The sequence below is a fragment of the Quercus suber genome, unplaced genomic scaffold, assembly GCF_002906115.3.
Source record: "Quercus suber isolate HL8 unplaced genomic scaffold, Cork oak 2.0 scaffold_924, whole genome shotgun sequence".
Classification (NCBI taxonomy): Eukaryota; Viridiplantae; Streptophyta; class Magnoliopsida; order Fagales; family Fagaceae; genus Quercus; species Quercus suber.
Window position 1 is genome coordinate 1 of NW_027070347.1, and position 22442 is coordinate 22442.

General features: G+C 33.5%; 1 protein-coding gene across 1 annotated transcript; it reads left to right on the plus strand.

Annotated features, from left to right (window-relative positions):
- The first annotated feature begins 2895 nt into the window (after positions 1 to 2895).
- On the plus strand, positions 2896 to 9714 carry LOC112034142 (histone acetyltransferase HAC1). Its single transcript, XM_024066935.2, has 3 exons — positions 2896 to 3408; positions 8842 to 8959; positions 9172 to 9714. Exons 1-3 carry the CDS (start codon positions 3200 to 3202, stop codon positions 9337 to 9339), a joined length of 495 nt encoding a protein of 164 aa, XP_023922703.2. The 5' UTR covers positions 2896 to 3199; the 3' UTR covers positions 9340 to 9714.
- Positions 9715 to 22442: the final 12728 nt, after the last annotated feature.

Sequence of the window (22442 nt, forward strand, 5' to 3'; positions counted from 1 at the left end):
ACCTTACCTTACCTTACCTTTTGCCCAACAAAAAAATTACACCTCATCATCTCTCACTGCCCATCCGTGCAAATGAACGAATTATAGGAATTGTGATTCCCCGCACGGGCACGGCATGGGCCTTTTCCTTCTTTGTGGATCGTCATCGCATCGATGCTGACTTCACCTTGATTCAATCGAGGAATTAGGATTTCCCATGGAAATTGGATTCCCCTTTTTTTCTTTTTCTTTTGGTGTTTTTCCCGTTGCCCCCTCTTTGAGCCTTCTGTACTATATATAGCAAGTGTAGTTACGCTAGCAAAATGGCTTCGGCGCCTCTGATTCACGCGCGCTGTGCTTATTCTCCAAGATTTAGTAGTTGTAACCGCAGTAACTACTGCACCCCATCCTCAACGACCCCTTCTTCCTCATCCTATTCCTCCTCATCTTCCTCCTCCTCCTCTTCTTCTTCGTCTTCGTCCTTCAATCATGCTCATGGATTGAGCTTCTCTTCTGGTAACTACTTTTCTTTTTCATTCATTCGTTTCTTTCTTCGTTTCTATTTCGTATTTCTGCAAGTGGGTTTTCTGAATTTTGTTCCTATTTTGTATGTATTTGAATTTTTATAATATGAATGACATGGCTTCAATTTGTTTGTAATTAAAGTGTTTTGAAATTTTTTTTTTTTTTTAAAGTTAATTCATCTGGCAACATATGAACTTTCATATTCCATATTCAAAAACATTAGCTTATACCTGACAAGTACTATGTTTTTATTTTATAAGTGAGTACTATGTTATTTTGGACCCAATTGCCATAAACAATCACTAATATTAATTTAGTATCACCAAGGAATGAAAAACATAGGCGACAGAGGCGAAGAAAGAGTTCTACCTATATATAGTGTGTCTAAATTGTCCTTGGCCTGCAGACCTATGCTCCAATGGACACGAAATTAGTTTGGCAGCTTGCTTTGGTCAAACATTAATAACTAGGAAAAAATATATTTTAAATAATGTAATATCTTATGTTGATGGTTAAGATTAGGTAGTTATGGTACATAACAAAAAAAACATATAAATTAGGCTAAAGCAGAAATTTTATTTGGTATAATATATATATATATATATATATAGATCAAGAAAAAATAGATTAATGTTTTTGTTTTCGATCGAGAGTATATAAATGAATGGTTAAGATCATGCAAGTATGGTACTTGCAAAAAAATATAGGAATAGGCACAATAAAATGATCTCTATTTACAAAAATTTTAAATCCTATATATATTTAGGATTAATGTAATTGTAACATCAAAATTCAATTTGAAAACCAAGATAAAATTTTGTGATTTTGCACGTGCCTATCCTATGATTTTTTTTATAGTTATTTTTTTGTTTATCTTTTTAGTTTTTATTTAAAATAATTATCCTATAAATCATACATATAGCTGGAAGTTAGGGAAAGATTGATGGCTAAATTCAAGGGTAATATGGTAAAAATTCCACATACCAAAGTCCAACTCCTCTCTACCTCCATTTACTTTTACTCTTTAAAAACACACACACACACACACACACACAAAATAAAACAAAAACAAAAATTATAATTTTTTATATATATATAATCGGAAAAAATGTTCATTCACCCCCTAAACTTTAAACTAGTGGTCAGAACACCCCCCCTAAACTTTTATTTCGGCCAATTTACTCCATAAACTTTGTACAACTGTCAAATCAACACTTCTGTTAATCTTCCGTTAAAATCACAAACGGAATGCTCATGTGCATCTCATGTGACACTTTTAACTACCTTGGTAAACTAAACCGACAGAGAGAGACGATCAAACCAAAAGAAACACCATTGTCGGCCAGCTTACCTTCGACTGCCACCATTGTTATCGTTGTTATGCTTTTTTTTAAAAATTTTTTTTTTTTTCTATTTTGCTCTTTGTCTTCCCAATCCTCCACGACCCACAAACAAATAATGAATAATAATTTTGATGCTAAAAATAAAGAAACAAAATGGGAAAACCCACTTCGTTTCAAATTAAACCAAACCCGTAAGAAACAATGTGAAAATAAAGCATAAATCAAGATGAAATCAGAAATCAAAATGGTAGTTTAGTGGACACTTTTTTGTAGAGCAATATTGACAAACATATAGTAAGCACAAGATCTTTAACAAAAACCCAGTATATAGCTAGCAAGAGAAGTCAACCACCAAGTTCAAAATCAACCAAATCCCAACAAAAAATTTGAACAAACCAACCATCGGGGAAAATTATAGTAAATCACCACCAAAACTAGAATAAATGCACTTGCGTTGTCTCCCTTTCTCGCAGGTCGTGGAGGATTGGAAAATAGAGTGCGAGAAAAATAAAAAGGCATACTAGCGTCTATACGACGACGGTAACAACGGTGGCTTTTTGACGGCGAGGCGGTCGGCGATGATGATTCTTCTTGTTAGATCATCTCTCTTAAAGTCTCAACTGAACCCTTGGTTTCTCTCTCCTTTCAACTAGTTCAACCCTTGCTAATTTGGTATTTTTGAAGTTCACACGAAATGCACGTGAGCATTGTGTTTGTGATTTTAACGGATATTAACAGAGGTGTTGATTTAACAGTTATGTAAAGTTTATGGAGTAAAATTAGCCGAAATAAAAGTTTAGGGAGTGTTATGTCTACTAGATTAAAGTTTAGGTAGGTGTATGAGCATTTTTTCCTGTATAATTATTTTAGAAAAATTTCATAACTATTTATATTTATACAATAATTTTATTCTCTCTATCTCTCTCACTCCGTACCCAAAAAAAAAAAAAAAAAAACCCTAAACTGAAACCCTCATAAAATTCCCAATTACAATTACTCACATGAAATAAAAAAAAAAAAAAAAAATTAAATTAATACCAACTCTCTCTCTTACACACTGACTTTTTTTTAGTTCCCTTACGATTCCATCCCTTTTTCTCTTCCTTCATCTTCGTTGCCCTTCGTTCCTTGTTCTTCTTCTTCGTCACTTCGCAACCCAAAAAAAAAAAAAAAACTTCGCTCCTGTGAAATTCCCCGCACGTGCGAGCTCGTTCCCCAATTCGAACAAACCCTTAAAAGCTTTCAATTTTGCTTTTTTTTTCGTTACCTTGCAATCTTTTCCCCCAAATTTTTGTTCACTGCAAAACAACAAAAAAAAAAATCACGATCGGTTTTTGTGTGTTGTACCTCCGATGGGGCTAGGTGAGAAGAAGAAAAAAGAAGAGGCGATGAATTTGCAGGCGCATATTTCGGGTCCCGCTGCTGCTACTGCTGCGCAGAACCAGGCGGCGCAGAATTTGGGCGCTGGAGGAGGTGGAGGAGGAGGAGGCGGCGGAGTGCGTGGTTTTTTTGCAGCTGATAATGAGATGCCTAGAGCTCGGGCTCTTATGCAAGACAAAATGTAAGCTTGATCGTTTGATTGATTGTTGTTATGCTTGAATTGAACGTGCTTATTTTGTTGCTATTGGAAGTTTAAGTTAAGATGGGATTTGTTAGTGTTTGTTTTGGTGTTTTTACATTTTTTTGAATTGTATGTGGGGTAATTTTACTAGTGGAAGTTAAGCTTTAAGAGATATTGACCCAATTGAGTAATGTTTAGTGTTGCACGACCAAAGCTTGAATCGGCTTTTAATACCAAAATTTTGTGGTGGGATCTTTTTGGGAATTCAACACTTAAACTAGATTGGTCTTGAAGGGTTTTTTTTTGGGTGATAGGTCTTCATCTTGAAGGGTTTCTTCAGTAAGGTTCGATGTTTAAGGGTTTTGATATTGAAAAGATGGGGTTTTGAATGTGTTGGTGGGGGGTTTGATATTAAACAATTAATTGATCATGAAATAAAGAAAGATAAAGTACTAGGTAATCATACTTAAGTTATTCTAAGCAATCACAGTTTGTAGAAGAAGGCAATCACACCCTCAAAGCTTAATATAAGCTGCTGGGATTTATTAAAAGCATTCTCGCTATCTCTTTTATAGGCTATACCCTTTCTCTTATTTCTTAGATTTTATGGATCATGATTGTACTCGTAGATTAAGATCTTAATGTAGTGATTCACTAGGAAGCACGGACAAGGACATGAGTATGACACGGTGGGCACGATACAGATTTAACATGGGTACGGCACTCTAAATGAAGTGTCCGTGCTTCTTAGACTGATTCATCTAGTATACTTTTTGTGTACTGGATGTTTCTGATTCAGTGAACTTTCTGTACTTATCAAAAAACTACTCCTAGGATTATGACTCTAAATGACCTCTTCCTAGAAAGACTAGGAGTCCTAATAATAATAAAAAGAAATCAAGAATTTTAAACCCTATAGAAAAGAACTCTAAACATAAAATAAGACTCATGGGCTTGTAAAGCTGTCCATTCCAGAAAATCTGGTCTAATCCCTAAAGGCCTAAACCTCCCTCTTGAGTTTGATAACAACATGGGTCCATTAACATGATGGAATTTTAACTCATCCACCAAACCACCCCAAAGGAAATCTGTCTGAATTTTCTCCATAGGATAGACCACACTAGCCGGGAGAGAGGGAAGAAAGTCATAAAATAGGTGGGAAGACTTGAGAGTGTGCTTTTAATTAAAGTAAGCTTCTCCCTTTGAGAGATAAAATCTTTATCCAACCCTCTAATCTCTTCTTTATTCGTTCAAGAATGCCATCTCAAATAGCTTTAGCTTTGAATTGAGCTCCTAAAGGCAAGCCCAAATGTATCAAAACTAAGGTTGAAGTTTTAAACTCTAGGATGTCAGCTAGTGCTCCCATATTCTCAACTTCTCCTATAGGGACCATTTTGGATTTATTCGGATTTATCTTCACCCTAGAGACTGCCTCGAATAGCAAAAGAGTACACTGAAGATACCACAATTGTTGTGGCATTGCATCACACATAATGAGCATATCATCTGTGAAATGTAAATGTGAGATCTTCATCATATCATTGTTCGCCTTTACTGAAACCCCTAACAAAAAATAGTCTTTACTGAAAAGCAAATGTTACTAATTAATGGTAGATTGTCGGTAGCTTGGATATGGGTTTATTAATGAAGGATCTGGTAGTATTTGTGTAGGTATTTGGATGCGATTAAGCACTATCTCAGGATATATTTTTATTCAATTTTTTTTTTTTTTTTTTAAATTTTAAACGTTGTGTCTCATGTGGACTATATGGAGAGTGGAACCATCGAATACTTGAGGGGGAGGATCTTTCAATTCTATAGCTGAAACCTTTTTTCTTGCATACTTTGTATGATTGGATGTCTGTGATGAGTGGCCTCTCATTTTCTTTGCTTGTCAAATTGACGCAGGATAATCAGAACAAAATTGAAACAACAATAAAATAAAGGAATATGACCTAGGAGTCAGCACCTAGGCCTTGCTTGGAGTCAGCACCAAGCAGAGAAACCACTAGGAGTCAGCACTAAACCAAAGAAAGACCAAACAGCCAATTTTTTTCATTCATCAAAATATCAACTAACTCTTCAAGGAGTACAATAGGTTGCTTATAAAGGATTGCTAAACCCTAGTTCTAATTAGCTAGGAAACTCTAATTGCCTTATTACAAAAATAACCTTGCTTCCAAATTAAAATACTAATAGCCCAATAAACTAATAGGACCTAAAATATAAAAATACAATTGACTTGCAAACATAAATAATACTAAATAATAATCTTCTTGTGTTTCTCGCATCATTCTTCTCTGGTCAGAGAAAACTCGACCTCGAGTTCTAAAGCGTTGAAGGATTAGGATGCTGACAAGTAACACTTGCTTCAAGTCTGGAATCACCCTAGATAGCATAGAGAAAAGAAAAACCTTGAATTCCACTTTGTCAAACTCTTTTGGAATAACAAAATCAATGTGTAGAATCAACATAATCTTATCTTGAACCATTGTAAGCACTATATTATCCACTTTCTCCACTTTAGCAAACTATTTGTCTTCATGTACCATGGAAGGCTAATCAAAAGCAGATTCATTAGCTTCCAATATCATATCATGTGCACCCTCTAACATAATACTCTCTTTAGGCACCATCTCTTCACCTTGTTGCTCTTCAATAGATTCATTTTCTTGCACGCATATTAAAGCAACACTTGTCGAGGCATGTACGTTTGTGTCAACATTAGGCTTTGGTGTTGCTGGAGGATTCTCCACAACCAAGATATCATCATCAATGTTGTCTTTTATTGGGGAAGCAATAAGTTCATTGTGATCAAGTATCCTTGGTTTCCCAATTGAATCGGTTTGAGTCTTCTTTTGCTTCATCTGAGCAATCCTGTCTTGAACATCTTTCATGAGCTTTACAGATAATTCCTTTAATTCCTTGGTAGATAATTCCTTGATAGATTGTTCGAAAGTGCGTTGAGGACATGAAATGGGATGAGGATCAGATTCATCGTATTTGCTTCAACTCGAAAAGTACCGCACTGAGATTAGGATAGATACTTAGCTCGATAATATAGTGACAAATACTCATCACAAAGCTTTTCTTTCATATCTTTCCACACACTAATGACAAGTTCATATTGCATATAGCGGGAATATTCAAGATTCTTCTAAAACCTTTGTGCTCCACCTTTTAACTTCAGCTTTGCATACATAACCTTTTTGTTATCTGCAAAATTTTTTTGCTCAAAGAATTGTTCCATCCCATTCATCCAGTGGACAAAATCCCATGGATTAGTTTTACAACCATCAAAAAAGGTGTTTCTGATATTACCATAGCTCACTGGGCAAAAAGATTTTTTTTTTTTTTTTTTTATTTATTTTTTTTACTGGGGCTAGTGGGACGGGCTGAGCTTTTTTTTTTTTTTTTCCAAAGATGGGTCGGGTAAAATCTCTTCACACGATAAACTAAAGAGGTGAATTAAGAAAAGACTTAGACAAGGCTATGGGTTACCTATTGATATCATCACTTGGTTGCTGGTGGAATTGCATTGGCGTCGTACTGGTCAAGTGAGGGCTATGGCAGCGGTGGCACTTGTGGCAGCGGCGTCAATGGGCGTTTGGCGATGGCAGTTCTTGTAATCTAGGAGCTTCGGTTTATCAGTGGCATGGGTTTGGGATTTTTGTGTAGAAGAGCATGACAGTGGGGGAAGGATTTGTGGACTCTGGTGGTGGTAGAGCTGTCACTTGCGATGGTTGTTTATGGTGTGTGGGTTACTATGGATTGATGGGATGCAGAGCAAGGGATTTTGACATTGGTGAGATGGTGGATGTAAAGGGTTCTGCCGGCAGGATTTTGTGGGGTTTTCTGTAGTAGTGGTAAGAAGCAATGGTGATTGGGATTTCTAATGGGTTGTGACGGTGGTTCAATAGTTTTTTTTTTTTTTTGGATTGACTGCAATGATGCTTCAAACAAATCGATGTTTGCTCTGATACCAAAATTGACGCAGGACAACCAAAAAAAAAATTAAAACAACAATAAAATAAAGGGATATGACTAGGAGTCAGCACCTAAGCCTTGTTTGGAGTCAGCACCAGACAAAAGAAAGACTAAACGACCAATTTTTTTTATTTATCAAAATATCAACTCCTCAAGGAGTACAATAGGTTGCTTATAAAGGATTGCTAAACTCTAATTCTAATTGGCTAAGAAACCCTAATTGCCTTATTACAAAAATAACCTTGCTTCCAAATTAAAATACTAATAGCCCAATAAACTAATAGGACCTAAAACATAAAAATACAATTGACTTGCAAACATAAATAATACTAAATAATAATCTTCTTGCGTCTCCCGCATTACAAATTTTTAGATTTGTGAACTTTCTGTTGGTATTCTTGGCCTTCCCTGTTATATGCCTGTGTGAATTGGGAGTGGTCTGTACTGTTTCTTTTACTTCTTTTTAAATAAAATTTTTATTTTTAATAAAGGTTTCATTAATCTATATATATGGAAAAAAACTATTTCCCAATATGCTGGACATTTCAAGATTTCTCTCAATGTGTTTGTAACAGGGACTACTTATCAAAATTTAAGAAATGATAGTATTAATGGATGTCCATCAATATCCTGACTCTTTTTTCACCATTTTGATGGTTTAAAGTTTAAACAGGAGTTAATTGGCACATGAAGCATAATATGATTTTACTCCACCACATATGGGAGGCATACAATCACATAATGATGGATCCCAATTATTGCAAAACCAATTGTATTCGTACAATACTCCTAAGTTAATTTATGCAAATTAAGTGTGCCACATAACTTATGTAGTATGATTTATGTCTCTCATAATTAATTTTTCTTAGGCTACAGATGAAATTCATTAGCGAGAATATGCTGTTTTAGTTTTTGACTGTGTCTTTTATGTGGACAGAAATTATTAGATGTTTCTATCAACATATGCCTAGAATAGACAGCGTGAATATGTTTTTTTTTACTAGGAGTGATACATTGTTTAATGGATGATTCATGGTAGTATTGTCGAAGCAGCTCTGATTTAATCCTCTTCTCGAGCTCTATATACTTCCTTTTTTTATTTTAAAAAAAAAAAATCTCTGAGTGATTTGTGGTGGAATGGATGATTAATGGTAGTATAATTAAATTGGTTCTGATTTAATCCTTATTTTTTAAGTTCTGTTTAAACATTTATCTTAAATTCCCCATCCCCTCCCCTTGGGACAAGGAAAAGGGAGGGGGAAGATTGTCCAGAAAATGTGGGACAGCTGTTGGACCATTATTGAGGTATCATTCTTGTATGAATATGAACTTGATGTTCTTTTATAATAGTGTTAGATTATTATCCAAGAATTTGCTTTAGTCATTTGTGCAATTTTTTATTGCTCTGTGTTGATAAAACTTTATGATCTTCTGCTCTTTCTCCAGCTATACTATCTTATTGCAGCGGCTCCAGCAGCAGCCACTTGATGAAAATACAAGAAGGAAGTTTAAGGATATTGTGAAGCGTTTAGAGGAGGGTTTATTGAGATCAGCTCATTCAAAGGTTTTTGTTGTCCTTACCCTTATTTAAACAAGTGGGTGTCTTCACTGTTTCTCAAAGTCACGCTAAAAGCATAGCACTTTTCTTTCCTTCTGCTATTATAATATTTGTTTTTTACTGAAAATGTTTTGCATTCTTGCATTGTTCCCAGAAGTTGTATATATCTATCTGACTATATTGTTGCTGTTATCTAATGTTTGTAAATTCTGTCATAGGAGGATTACATGAACCTTGAAACACTTGAGAGCCGTCTGCATCAATTGATTAAACGCTCACATATGAATCCTCGGACTCAATATCCACAGCTTGTTAATTCTTCCTCCCCTGTTCGTACAATGATACCAACACCTGGCATGTCACACAGTGGGAATTCACAACCATGATCGTTGCATCTTCTGTAGATGCTTCAATGATCGCTGCTAGTGCGCCTACGACTGTCAACCCTGGAAGCCTGTTGCCAAGTGGTGGCATACATTGTGGTTCCTTCAATAGATCTGATGGTAATTGAAATTACTAGTAGGTTGTCCATGCATAATGTTATAATGTTTTATGTAATTTTCTTTTTAGAGAATGTTATACAAATATTATAGCATATTTGTTATAAAACTTTGTTAGGAATGAGTTCAAATAATGAGCCACAAAAAAAAAAAAAAAAATTGGAGTAATTTTGTATAATAAAAGTTGATAAAAATATATTAATTTATTACATGTTATTGATCTTTATTATGTGATGAATAAAGACCTTCATTACTAAATCTTTTTTTTTTTCTTGTTTCTTCAATACTTTGTTATTGTGGTATGACTACGCTTGAGGGTTATGTTATCATCGTCTATTTCTTCATTTTCAACGTTTGAAGTTTGGTCCACTCCTATTTGTTTAATTTTTGAGCTTTCATCACTTTTTTCTTCTGTTGTATTATTTGTATTAATCACTAATAAATTGGTACTGGAATACTCTGATGGAAAAAATTAATTTTGCATCTCATACAAAACCCACAGCAAAAGTAACACAAGAATCTACTTTATTCATGATAGATAACATATAATCTTGAATTCTAGAACAAAGAAAAGAAAGCGTATCTTAGTGTAATAAAATTAAAAAACAAGACTTGAGAATACTTTCAATTTTCATCCCAATTTCATATGGTGCCCAAGATAAGTGGTCTTTTAATCAGTTTTTACGTACGTTAATTTTCCTTTTTAGAAAAGTGTATTTTCAAGATTCTATAGAGAAAAACTGTTTTCTTTTCCTTTTAATCATACGTATGTTTTAATTGCCTTAGCAGTTACATTATTTAATAACTCTTATTAAATAAATAACTGATTATCTAATTGTGTTAGCTTTTTGGCTAACCCAATTGAGCTTAAGTGTGTGGCTTGAGATGAGACCAAATGAACTAATAAGGTTCTAGCTCCAATGGACTTCAAATTTATCTGTCAACTCTTGACAAGCCCAAAGTTACTATTAATTATATAACAAGCACCACTATAAAAATATAATTGCATTCTAGGCCTTATTAATAAATTATATTCCAAAACTCTAATATGATATCATTAGACCCCTCCATGAAATATCCATAGTGAACAAAGTCATAATAAATTATCAGTTTGTAAACAACTATTTTATTCCTTGAGTACTCAATTTAATTTTTTAGTTATTTATATTTATGAAATCTAATTTTATAAATATAAACTTTAGTAACTCTTTACTAAAGTAGCTAGTCCTGAATAACCAGTTCTCATTAAATTTATCTCAAGAGGATATTTCGTGTCTCTATAGAAAGAGATTATAGATTCCATCTTGAGAATATGTGTTCCCTTAACACTATGTGTGGTTACCCAACATACTGAGGTTTTGTCTGTTAAACTAAATCTCACTCATGATATATCAAAATAACCTACATTTCATGATCGGGTTCACTATTCTCTCAGGATTGAGAGTCTATAAAATTAAAAGTCGTGACATTAATTATTCAAGTGACAATTGTTAATTGAATTATTAATCTCACAACGATCCAGTTTAATATATTTTACACACTTAAAATATATCAACACATCAATTAGATGTCTCTACTTCCATGATCAAGACAAACCATCTTAGTTGATGAGTTATAGTCTTCGCAGATGAAACGCCCAATTTCATCACCAATTACAAACTATATTTTGAGTTTTCAAGGAACTTGTGATTTATATCTTCTGTAATTGAATCACATAAATCACATACAATACATCTTAAGAATTATGATAATGTCCCATTAATTCATTTATAAATAGTTTCATATAATTAAACAATTTAATTATTTATAACATGACAATAAATTGGATTTTAGGGCATAAACCCTAACATACTATTGATTGGATCTTACAAAGTTTGGACTTGTGGATTTGTTGCTAAGATTTTTCTTAAGTATTTGCATTCATATTAAATTTCAGTGATATGACAGTTTTTTTTGTAAATGTTTTTATATTTTTTTGTTAATTTAGGATAGCGTAGCAAAAGAGTTACTATAGCATATTGGGTTGTGTATTTATTTTCTTCCATACCTTTTTGTCATTTGAAGGTGCATCAAAAATCTTAATAACTCTGTAATTTTTAAAACTATCTTTTAGATTGAATTCATTCAAATGAAGTAGGAAAATGCTTTTTTTTTTTTTTTTTTCAATTTGTGTGGGATTCATTCTCTAATATCAATCTTTTTTTTTTTTTTTTTTAGAGTCTTCTCTAATATCAATTTACATATAAGGAATTTAATATATATGATGATCAATAGTTTTATAATAATTTAATAATTTAAATAAGTTGTACCTCAATTTGTTTTTCAATAAGATCTCTTGTATATTTATTTAGGATTTTCTCACAATCTTGATCAAATATCATAAAAGTTTTTTTGTCAGTTGCATCAAAAACTTCAATTTGAATCTTGTATCAATGTTGCTTATTGTTCCTATAGAATCATGTTTTTTTTTATCATTACTATCATTGAATTTTTTTGAAAGAAAATATTACGTAAATGACGTTTTGTAAGATAGTATATGCTATTGTTAGACTTTTTTTTTTGTTATTACAACATTTAGAAGTATGCACTTGTTAATTATTTCAGCCACCACAAGAATCTCAAGATTTATATATATATATATATTTGTTGCACTGGTCGATGACAAAGAGAATTTGCTTGCATAAATTGCATAGAATATTATTAATAGAAAAAAGCATATTGAATTGAAATTGAGAAAAAAAAGAAAAAGATGATTTCATGAGAATGAAATTTTCTATAAGTATCATCTATACGTGGGGGAGGAAGAATAAAGTTTGTAAGTGAGTAAGAGTTTTAGCTTTGATTTACTCAAGGGAAGGGTTAGGCTTGAATCATAATATGTAAAGTAATAATTAAGCTTGAGTTTTTCATAAAGTTTGGTTTATTTGTAAAAGGAAGGCAATTTTGTAAAAAATAACATTTACTCTAATTGTCAAGAGTAGCCCATATTTTATATAATAGTAAAAATAAATTACTATGATTTATTAGGTAACGGTAAAAAAAAAACTTAAAAAATGAGGTAAAAATAGAAAAATGCAAAATTAGAGTGCCACATGGAGCAGTACTTCATATACTCTTGTATGAGGCTTCTGCTTTTGTTAAGAAGCTATATTTTATATAATAGTAAAAATAAGTTACTATGATTTATTAAGTAACGGTAAAAAAACACTTAATAAAAAGACGTAAAAATGGGGAAATGCAAAATTAGAGCACCACATGGCAGTACCTTATATACTCTTGCATGGGATTTCTAATTTTATATATATATATATGATATTGATTTTACAAATGTTATTTCTCTTTGCTTCTTTGCGACAGCATTTCAGTCTCTACTCTTGCAGGATCTTTGTCTAATGGATATCAGCTGTCTCTTGCCAATTTTTCCATTAGTTCTGGTGGAAACTTGTCATCAATGGGTGCTCAAACAATTACAAGCTAGATGATTCCCACTCCTGGATTTAATAGTAATAACAATAACAGTAATAATAATAACAGTTAGTCTTATATGAACATGGAATCTTCTAATAATGGTGGTGGGTTTTCCAATGTTGAGCCAACGATGGTATCACAACCACCGCATCAAAAGCAGCATCATGGTGGTCAAAATAGCCGCATATTGCACAGCCTTAGTAGTCAAATGGGAAGTGGAATTAGGTCCGGCTTGCAGCAGAAAGCTTATGGGTTTACAAATGGGGCTTTAAACGGTGGTGGGATAGGGTTGATGGGGAATAATTTGCAACTAGTGAAAGAACGTGGTACCTCTGAGGGCTATCTTTCTGCCACATCTTATAGTAATTCACCCAAACCTTTTCAGCCTCACTTCGATCAACATCAGCAACCGATAATGCAGGGTAATGCCCCTCCTTCCCTCCTTTCTTGTGTGTGTGTTTATGGCTTCTTTTCTGTGTATTACATTGTACTTTATGTGGGAAGATATATGTTAATTTTGACACAAATTAGCAATCTCACAACGAACAATTTAATGATTAGGTGATGGATATGGAATGAGCAATTCCGATTCTTTTGGGTCTAGAAACTTCTATGGTGCTGCAACATCTGTGGGATCAACGATGAATACTTAGACCTTGAGTTCAGTTAGCTTGCATCCAAAACCAACTCTCCTCTGATAAGCAATTAAGTCAAATTTGCAAGCAACGCAACAGGCTGCCTATATAAAGACTCCATCAGTTGATCAATCAGAAAAGATGAATTTTCAAGCTTCAATAGCTTCAAGAGACAATCTACTACACTCTCATCAACAGCATCAATTTCAACAGAAGTCCCATCAGTTTCAACAACAGCAATTTGTTCAACAGCAACGCCAACAGAACTAGCTTCAACAGCACCAGAATATGCTAAATAATGATACTTTTGGTCAGTCTCAACTGACATCCGATATAGGCAACCAAGTGAAACGTGAACCTGGAGTGGAGCACCACAATGAAGTTATGAACTCACAAGTTTCTGAACAATTCCAACTGTCTGAGATGCAGAACCAATTCCAGCACTTTAAAGTGTAAACCCATCAATCCGACGACTTTCAAGTTTCAACTACACCCAGTGACTACAACCTCACAACTGGTGATGATAGTTATAATTAACTTTTAACAATTGGAAGGGGAGATTTGAACTTGGTTCTCTTAATAAAGGAGGATGGGTTATGCCAATGAGCTACAAAGTTTTTGGCAAAGTGCAACCAACTTTGTTATATAATATATATGTATATCATGAACTTATGTAATGAACTTACATAATATTAATTTTATTGGGAATGTTTTGATAAAAATAATTAAATGATTGACAATTAGATAATGGGAAAAATTTAAGTATAATACTTAGATGTTATTCTTTAGATTCTTTTTTTAAAATTCAGTCATGTGATTACTTAATTAAAAATCGGCGAAAAGCACATTTTAGTCCCTACATTTTCAGGCGATTTCCATTTTAGTCCCTAAATTTTATTTTTACCGCTTTTAGTCCCTATCCTGAAAAACGCTTCCATTTTTGTCCCTGCCGTTACTCATTTAACAGAAATATCATACGTGGCAAACGGTCCAACAGTAAATGCTGACGTGTCTATTAAAATAATATTAAAAAAAGCTACATCAGATAAAAATAATATTTCAAAATGCCACGTCAGCAATTTAATTTTTGAAAAAAAGCCACCTCAAATAAAAATAATATAAAAAAGATTAAATTAAATTCTTATATATATATATATATATAACATAAAATAAGGCGAAAAGCACATTTTAGTCCCTACATTTTCAGGCGATTTCCATTTTAGTCCCTAAATTTTATTTTTACCCGCTTTTAGTCCCTATCCTGAAAAACGCTTCCATTTTTGTCCCTGCCGTTACTCATTTACAGAAATATCATACGTGGCAAACGGTCCAACAGTAAATGCTGACGTGTCTATTAAAATAATATTAAAAAAAGCTACATCAGATAAAATAATATTTTCAAAATGCCACGTCAGCAATTTAATTTTTGAAAAAAAGCCACCTCAAATAAAAAATATAAAAAGTTATAACCTAATTATTTTTTTTAAAGAAAAGAAATTAGTTAAATTAATTTTTTTTTTCCTTTTTTTTGAAGAACATGAAGAACGTGTTCTTCATTTTTCTTCCCCACAAACCAGAAAATCATACACCGAATGAAGAACGTGTTCTTCATTTTTCTTCCCCACAAACCCAGAAAATCATACACCGAAGAACATCAAGAACCCACAAACCCAGAAAATCATACACCGAAGAACATGAAGAACGTGTTCTTCATTTTTCTTCCCCACAACCCAGAAAATCATACACCACAAACCCAGAAATCATAACCACAACCCAGAAATCAAACCACAAACCGAAACCCAGAAACAAAATCACCAAACACCCACTGACGATTGCGCCGAAAACGAAGCGGAAGAGGTTCGAGAACGGGTTGCGAGACTTGTTGGAGGAAGAGGAGATGGCCGGCGAAGAAGAGAAGAAGAAGACGAAGAGTCGTCGTCGGAGATAGCAGTCGACCCGAACGACGACGTTGTCGACCTGAGGACGAGGGAGTGGAAGCAGCGCGAAACGACGCAGCAGCGACCCAAGGCCTTGACATCGCCGATCCTGTTGAAGATCAAGAGGAGGATAGAGTCGGGAAGGCGGTCGAAGTGGTCGATGTGGGATTGCGGTCCGAAAGCGTCAGATCTGACATTGCGAAAAGACGTAGGCTGGGTTTGCGATCTGAATTCGTTAGTAGTAGAAGTGGGTTTGGTGTAGATCTGGGAAATTATAAGCCATGTGTTTCTGTTTCTGTTTCTGTTTTGTTTCTGTTTCTGCTTTACTTTCAAATTAAGATAATTCAAAGCTTTTTTGTTTTATATATATACATATATTTGTTAGAAAGAAACAGAAATAGAACGATTCGCAGAGATTTGGAGTTTGAAAGATGTGAGCTAGGAATTGGAAATGGCGGTGGAGAATGGGAATATAGATAGATCCACGGTTTTTTTTGTCTTTGTCCAGAGGTGTAGAAGAAGAGAGTGGTGGTGTAAGAGAGAGAGATTGGGAGATTATTATTAAGCGCGTTAAGGAAGAGGAAAAAAAAGGAAAAAATGAAGAACACGTTCTTCATGTTCTTCCAAAAAAAAGGAAAAAAAAATTAATTTAACTAATTTCTTTCTTTAAAAAAAATAATTAGGTTATAATTTTTATATTATTTTTATTTGAGGTGGCTTTTTTTCAAAAATTAAATTGCTGACGTGGCATTTTGAAATATTATTTTTATCTGATGTAGCTTTTTTTAATATTATTTTAATAGACACGTCAGCATTTACTGTTGGACCGTTTGCCACGTATGATATTTCTGTTAAATGAGTAACGGCAGGGACAAAAATGGAAGCGTTTTTCAGGATAGGGACTAAAAGCGGTAAAAATAAAATTTAGGGACTAAAATGGAATCGCCTGAAAATGTAGGGACTAAAATGTGCTTTTCGCCATAAAACAATTAAGTTTACATTTCCCTTTTGTTATATAAATGCTAGTAAGACAAAGTAGTAGAATAATAAACTTGAGAGCCCAGTTCTTTTGAAGTACACTAATTATCTAAAATTTAAACACTAGAACTATAGTCTTTTAGAGTATTGCATTTGATGCAATTGGTATAAATGATTGAGATCTCAACCATTAAATATAAAAAAAAATGAGTTAAAGTAAAAAAATAAAGTTGAAAAAGTAAAAAAAAAATTATTAAAAAAATTTGTGAGAGGGTGAAGGTGAGGGTGAATTGCCCGATGCAATTGTAAATTACACCAGATGTCAGCCCCTTTTAATGTTTGCTTTAGCCATAAAATTGTTATGCAATGATTACTGATGAGATAGAATAAATATTAAACATGTTTTGCGTTCACATTGGCAGAGGAGTAGTTACCTATCCGTTGTAGTCCATCCTGCCAAATTGGCAACTTGGTGGAGAGCTTTCCTCCATTCTTGTACCTTTTCCATGCTGAAATTTGTTTGTGTTTAGCCAACGCTTCTCCAATCGTCGCCTTTTGGTCTCGTACTTCAGACGGAGTCACCTCAAAAAATATGGGTTTTATAACGTGTTCCTTTGTATTCTTACGCTCAACAATTTTTTTAAGTTCATTCAAGCACCATGCAGAAAATGCATAATTTTTTGAGATGACGACAATTGAGAATCTTGACTCTTCAATGGCTTTAGCAAGTGTTGGATGAATTTCTTTCCCCTTCTTAAGCTCCTTCTCATCCATGAAGGTGCGAATCTTCATTTTCTTCAAACTGTTATATAAATGACTTGTAAAAGTTTTACGAGTATCTTCTCCTCTGAAGCTCAAAAAGACATCATATGTATGAGAAGACATCGCCGTGGTAGCTTGTAACCTTTTTTTTTTTTTTTTTTTTTTTTTTTTTTGAGCAAAAGGTAAGTGGGTAGCTTGTAAGTATGAACTGTGCACATATAAATAAGAACTTTGGTAATATGATATATAGATAGGAAGGAACTTTCCTAACAACTGTTGGATAGTTTCCCCACATAGAAGTCAATTAATGAGGTAAATGTGGGGAAACTATCCAACAGTTGCTAGGAGAGTTCCTTCCTATATGATATTACCCGGTCTCGGAGCATATTACCAAAGTTCCTATTGCAACTTTGATGGTCTTCTTCCGCTGCCCAGGAGCAACGCCGTCGCACGGACTCAATTCCGATCTACTCGTTCGTGGAAGCTTAAGCTCCATTGGAGTTGAAACGCGCTCCCACGCGCAGGACGCACCAGATCTGAACTTGCTTGACGTCAGTTCTAGGCCACATCATCCCACCCGGTTTGACTTGTTGACCCGCATCTTGACCCGTGTTTTGATTGATTCGACTTGCCTTTACTTTATGGTAGGTGAGGACCGTTTGGATATCACTTATTTTGTTGAAAATTAAAAATTAAAAATATTATAGTAAAATAAATTTTAAAGATATAAATAGTATTGTGAAACTCATTTTTAATATATTTTTTTAAATAAAGTAGTTCTGAAACCCACACCATAATAAGTATTTGACATAGGATAATCAATAATGTGGAGGAGCTTTTTTTTCTTTATAAAGATAAATTAGGAAGGAGTAATAGTGTTCATACTTCATATATAATATAAAAGTGAGTTTGAAATAATACTGTACAAATCTTATTTTGTAATTGCTTGGAACGGAAAAAGAAGCTCAGCAGGCCTTCAAGGCTTCTACCTCCAACGCGTTATTGCTCTATCAGGTTTTTGTCCATTTGCGGAAAACCCCACCGCTGCCTCCTGTGAGAGTCTGGATTGCTTTTGCGTTAAAGAAATATTAGCCCAACAGTGGTGGAGAGGATTCAGTAACAATACGCTAAAGTTAAGTGGCGTTTATGAATTCGGATGAAATGACGTTTTGTGTCTCTCTCTTTTTTGGTAGTAGCAGTGTTTTTTGACTTTTTGTCGGTGGACGGTGCACATTATTGTACTATTTAGCAAATTTTCAACAACTTTTTCAACATAAACAATACACTTTGTCTTCTAAAAGCTGAAATGCGTGCATATAATAAAAAAAAAAAAAAAAAGAAAGGCACATGAGCTATCATGGCGATAACTTCTCACACATAGATGTCTTTTTAAGTTTTGAGGTGAGATACTTCAATAACTTTTACGGGATTTATATGAAATTTAAAGAAAATGAAGTATTCGCACTTTATGATGATGAATCTTAAGAAGGAGAAGAAATTCTCCAACATTGCTAAAGCCACTGAAGGTCAAATTTCATTGTTGTGCTCTCAAAAAATTATGCATTTCTCACTGGTGCTTAAATAATTCTGAGATGAATATTGTGGGGGTTGGGGGAAGCTCTAGAGGCAACCAATCTCATTAAACATCTTCCTCAGTGTGATAGAATTAAAGTTTGGACTTAACACTAATACTGTGTTATAATTTTTCATTTATGTTGGGATTAACAGTGGAAGAGAGAAGAGAGAATGAGAAAGTGGAAGCATAGATTTGCGTCTAGATTGGATAGCTCTTAGTAGCTATATAATCACTATCTTGGATGGTGTATTTTAATGAACCCATTTGGTGGTATATTATATATAGAGACTAACCCTAAGCTAACAATATACTAACACCCTAGGTTACTTGCACTTTAAGTTGAAGTACTTAGTTTTTACAAGAAGTTGGTCTTGTTACATTGAAACTAGATTACAATGGGCTTAGGACAAGGGCCTTGATATCTCTAATCCCCCTCTCAACCTTAAGGTGGACATTTGAAGATGCCTTGAGTTTGAAATGAGAAATTATTGGTGGCGTTAGCCTTCATGTGTATTTTGTTAATCAAATCTCTGCCAATTCACTAATGGAAGCCAACGGATGTAACCACAACCGTCAGCTTGAGACTGTCGGCTTCGCCTACACTGTCAGCTTATGTCCTAACTTGAGTAAACACTATTTTCTCTCTTATCAGCTGCCTTCTACTCTATATTCCTGTCATTTTTTTTTTTAACTGACGGGTTATGGAGTTAAAGTTTTTCACTGGTTCACTACCTTTTGGTCGCAAGGAGTAGGAAAATCATTTATGATTTTTTCTCGAGCCGCCATTCATTTAATGCTCGGACACGTGGTTCGTTCTTATTGGCTCTGCTTCTGGACGAGGGCGTCACTTTGTCTTCTTTGCATTTTCCTCCTATATATATCCTGAATTCTTCTTCTCANGCCATGATAGCTCATGTGCCCGTTTTCTCCGAAGAAACTTTTATTAAGAAAAGCAATAGATAGAATAACGGAATAGCCTTCCCATGTATTATGAATATGATACTCTCAATATTCTGGTGGGAGATAATTAATGTAGCAGGTGGTCCCTATAACTCGTAAGTTGTAACTGTTGATTAAGAAAGTTCCTTATATTCCTATAGTTTCATCCCTAACATTGGAGTCTCTCAGCAACACCATTGTTGAAATTCTGAGAAAAAGTAAGAGAGAGGGGAGAGAAATGATGTGACGGAAGTGGGAGAGAGAAAAAAGGAATTTCGGCAATGGTATTGATGAAATATTGCCCAAAAAAAGCAAGTTGACCTACCTGAAATTGGGGACTAACCTGACCGAAATTTAAAAAAAAAAAAAAAAAAAAACTAAAACTAAAACTAAATTGTGGCAATTGAATTGTCAAATTGCCGAAATTGGAGGTTTCTTTTTTGGGTAATCATCCACTTTAGGCAAAATGATAGAGATACAATTTTTTTTTTTTAACAAAAACTTTCACAAACTGCTAATGTAGTGAGTGATTATTGATAAATAAAAAAGTAATGTTATTGGTGGGCCCTGATGAGAACTAGCAAAAAGTTGGTCATAACAACAATTTGTAAAAATATTATAAAATAGTTTGTGGATGTAGTATTACTCTTGCCACAATTGACAATTCAATTGCCACAATTCAATTTTTATTTATTTATTATTTATTTTGATCAGGTCAGTCCCCAATTTCGAGTAGGTCAGCCTGCTTTTTTTGGGCACATATTTCGGCAACACCATTGCCCAAATTCCTTTTTTCTCTCTCCCCCTTCCATCACATCATTTCTCTCTCCTCTCTCTTACTATTATTTCGAAAAATAACAATTTTGGCAATAACAACTTTTTCGGCAATAACTAGTAAAAAGTTGGTCATAACAACAATTTGTAAAAATATTATAAAATAATTTATGGATGTAGCATTACTCTTGCCACAATTGACAATTCAATTGCCATAATTCAGTTTTTATTTTTTATTTTTTTATTTCGATCAGGTCAGTCCCCAATTTCGAGTAGGTTAGCCTACTCTTTTTGGGCACATATTTTGGCAATACCATTGCCAAATTTCTTTTTTCTCTCTCCCCCTTCCGTCACATCATTTCTCTCTCCTCTCTCATACTTTTTCTTAGAATTTCAGCAATAGTGTTGCCGAAATTTGCTTCTCTCCTCAATTTCCAAATAAGTTTAAACAATACCCATATCACAAATAAACTTTGTTTTTTTACAATATTCAGCCAAAAGACTCATAACATTGTACATTCTAGTGCATAAATTCAAAATAATAAGAATAAAAATCTAGAAATGCGTATTAATTAGTGAATATTGAATAACTCTAGTACACCCCTAAACTGTGTTACCAATGCTAACCAATACACACTTACCAAAATATTCTACTAAATATGCATTTCTAAATTTTTATTATTTTTAAATTTATGCACAATGTCAAGTGCATTGCAAATAATACAATAGCTTTCAATGGCTGAGATTGAAAATTGAAAAAAGTAACTTTCAATCTCAGCCATTAAATAATAAAAGTGAAGGTGATAAAAAGTTTTTGTGAGTGGGAAGATGGTACTTGCACTAGGTACACCCGATCCTAATCGAAGCATCCATATTAATTAGTTGAAGTATCTTTCCAACAAGTGATTGGATGTTTAGAATACCGTTTTAGTTTGTCTATTGAAACAGAGTATTTTGATACCAGTATATATTCTGGATGGCATGAATTTAGCTTGAAGGATGATACTCTTTACGTGATTCTATAGCACTGTAAGATTATTCCTATATTTGCATATATTTATTTTCATTCTTTCTAATTTACATTGTTGATAAAATATTTGAGATAGTATTTGTTGTATTAAAATTGTTTATTCAGTGTTGTATTTCCAACACTAGAGTGTCATTTTAAGATTATCATTATAAAGAATTTATATATTTATGTATAAATTGAACCGTAGCTACTTAAAGAATAAAAACAAGTTTCTTTCAAAAAAATAACAAACAAATTCATATGGCTCCATATGTTAACATTATTAACGTCTTCTAAAAATTAAGTAATTTTCTAAAAAAGTATATTTTGAAAACTATCTCATTTTCTTATATTTGGTAGCGACTTTAAACTTAAGATAGAGTTCTCTTTAATAATTTTCATATTTTCTCTGTTTTTTTAAAAATTTTAGTAGAAAACAATCTCTACAAAATAACTCAAATTTTTTTTTTTATAGAATTTTCTATTAACCAAAAGTAGTTTTCCTTTAACTTATTTTTTTTGTTTTATGCTACTAAGCATTGAGAAGAGAAAAAAAAAAAAAAAAACTATCTTCATAAAATTTTTTCATCAAAACAAATTGAGCGTTACATTGAGGAGATTCTCAAAAAAAAACAAAGAAAATTAAGATTGGGAAGAAGCGCACAATTATACAAGCTTGATCGGAAGTGAATGCGCGGGTTTTCAAGGAATAACAATATGTGGGATGATGAGAAGGAAGACTACCCAGAGACAATAAAACCAGAATATGTTCTAGGATTCTCTATAGAATCAAGAATGATATGCAGATGGAAAAATAACCAGTTGCATAATAAATGTGTTCAGAAAATCATGAAGTTCAAAATAAAGTGGAAACCAATATGCTGAGTCAGCAGCTTGCAACCACAAACCTA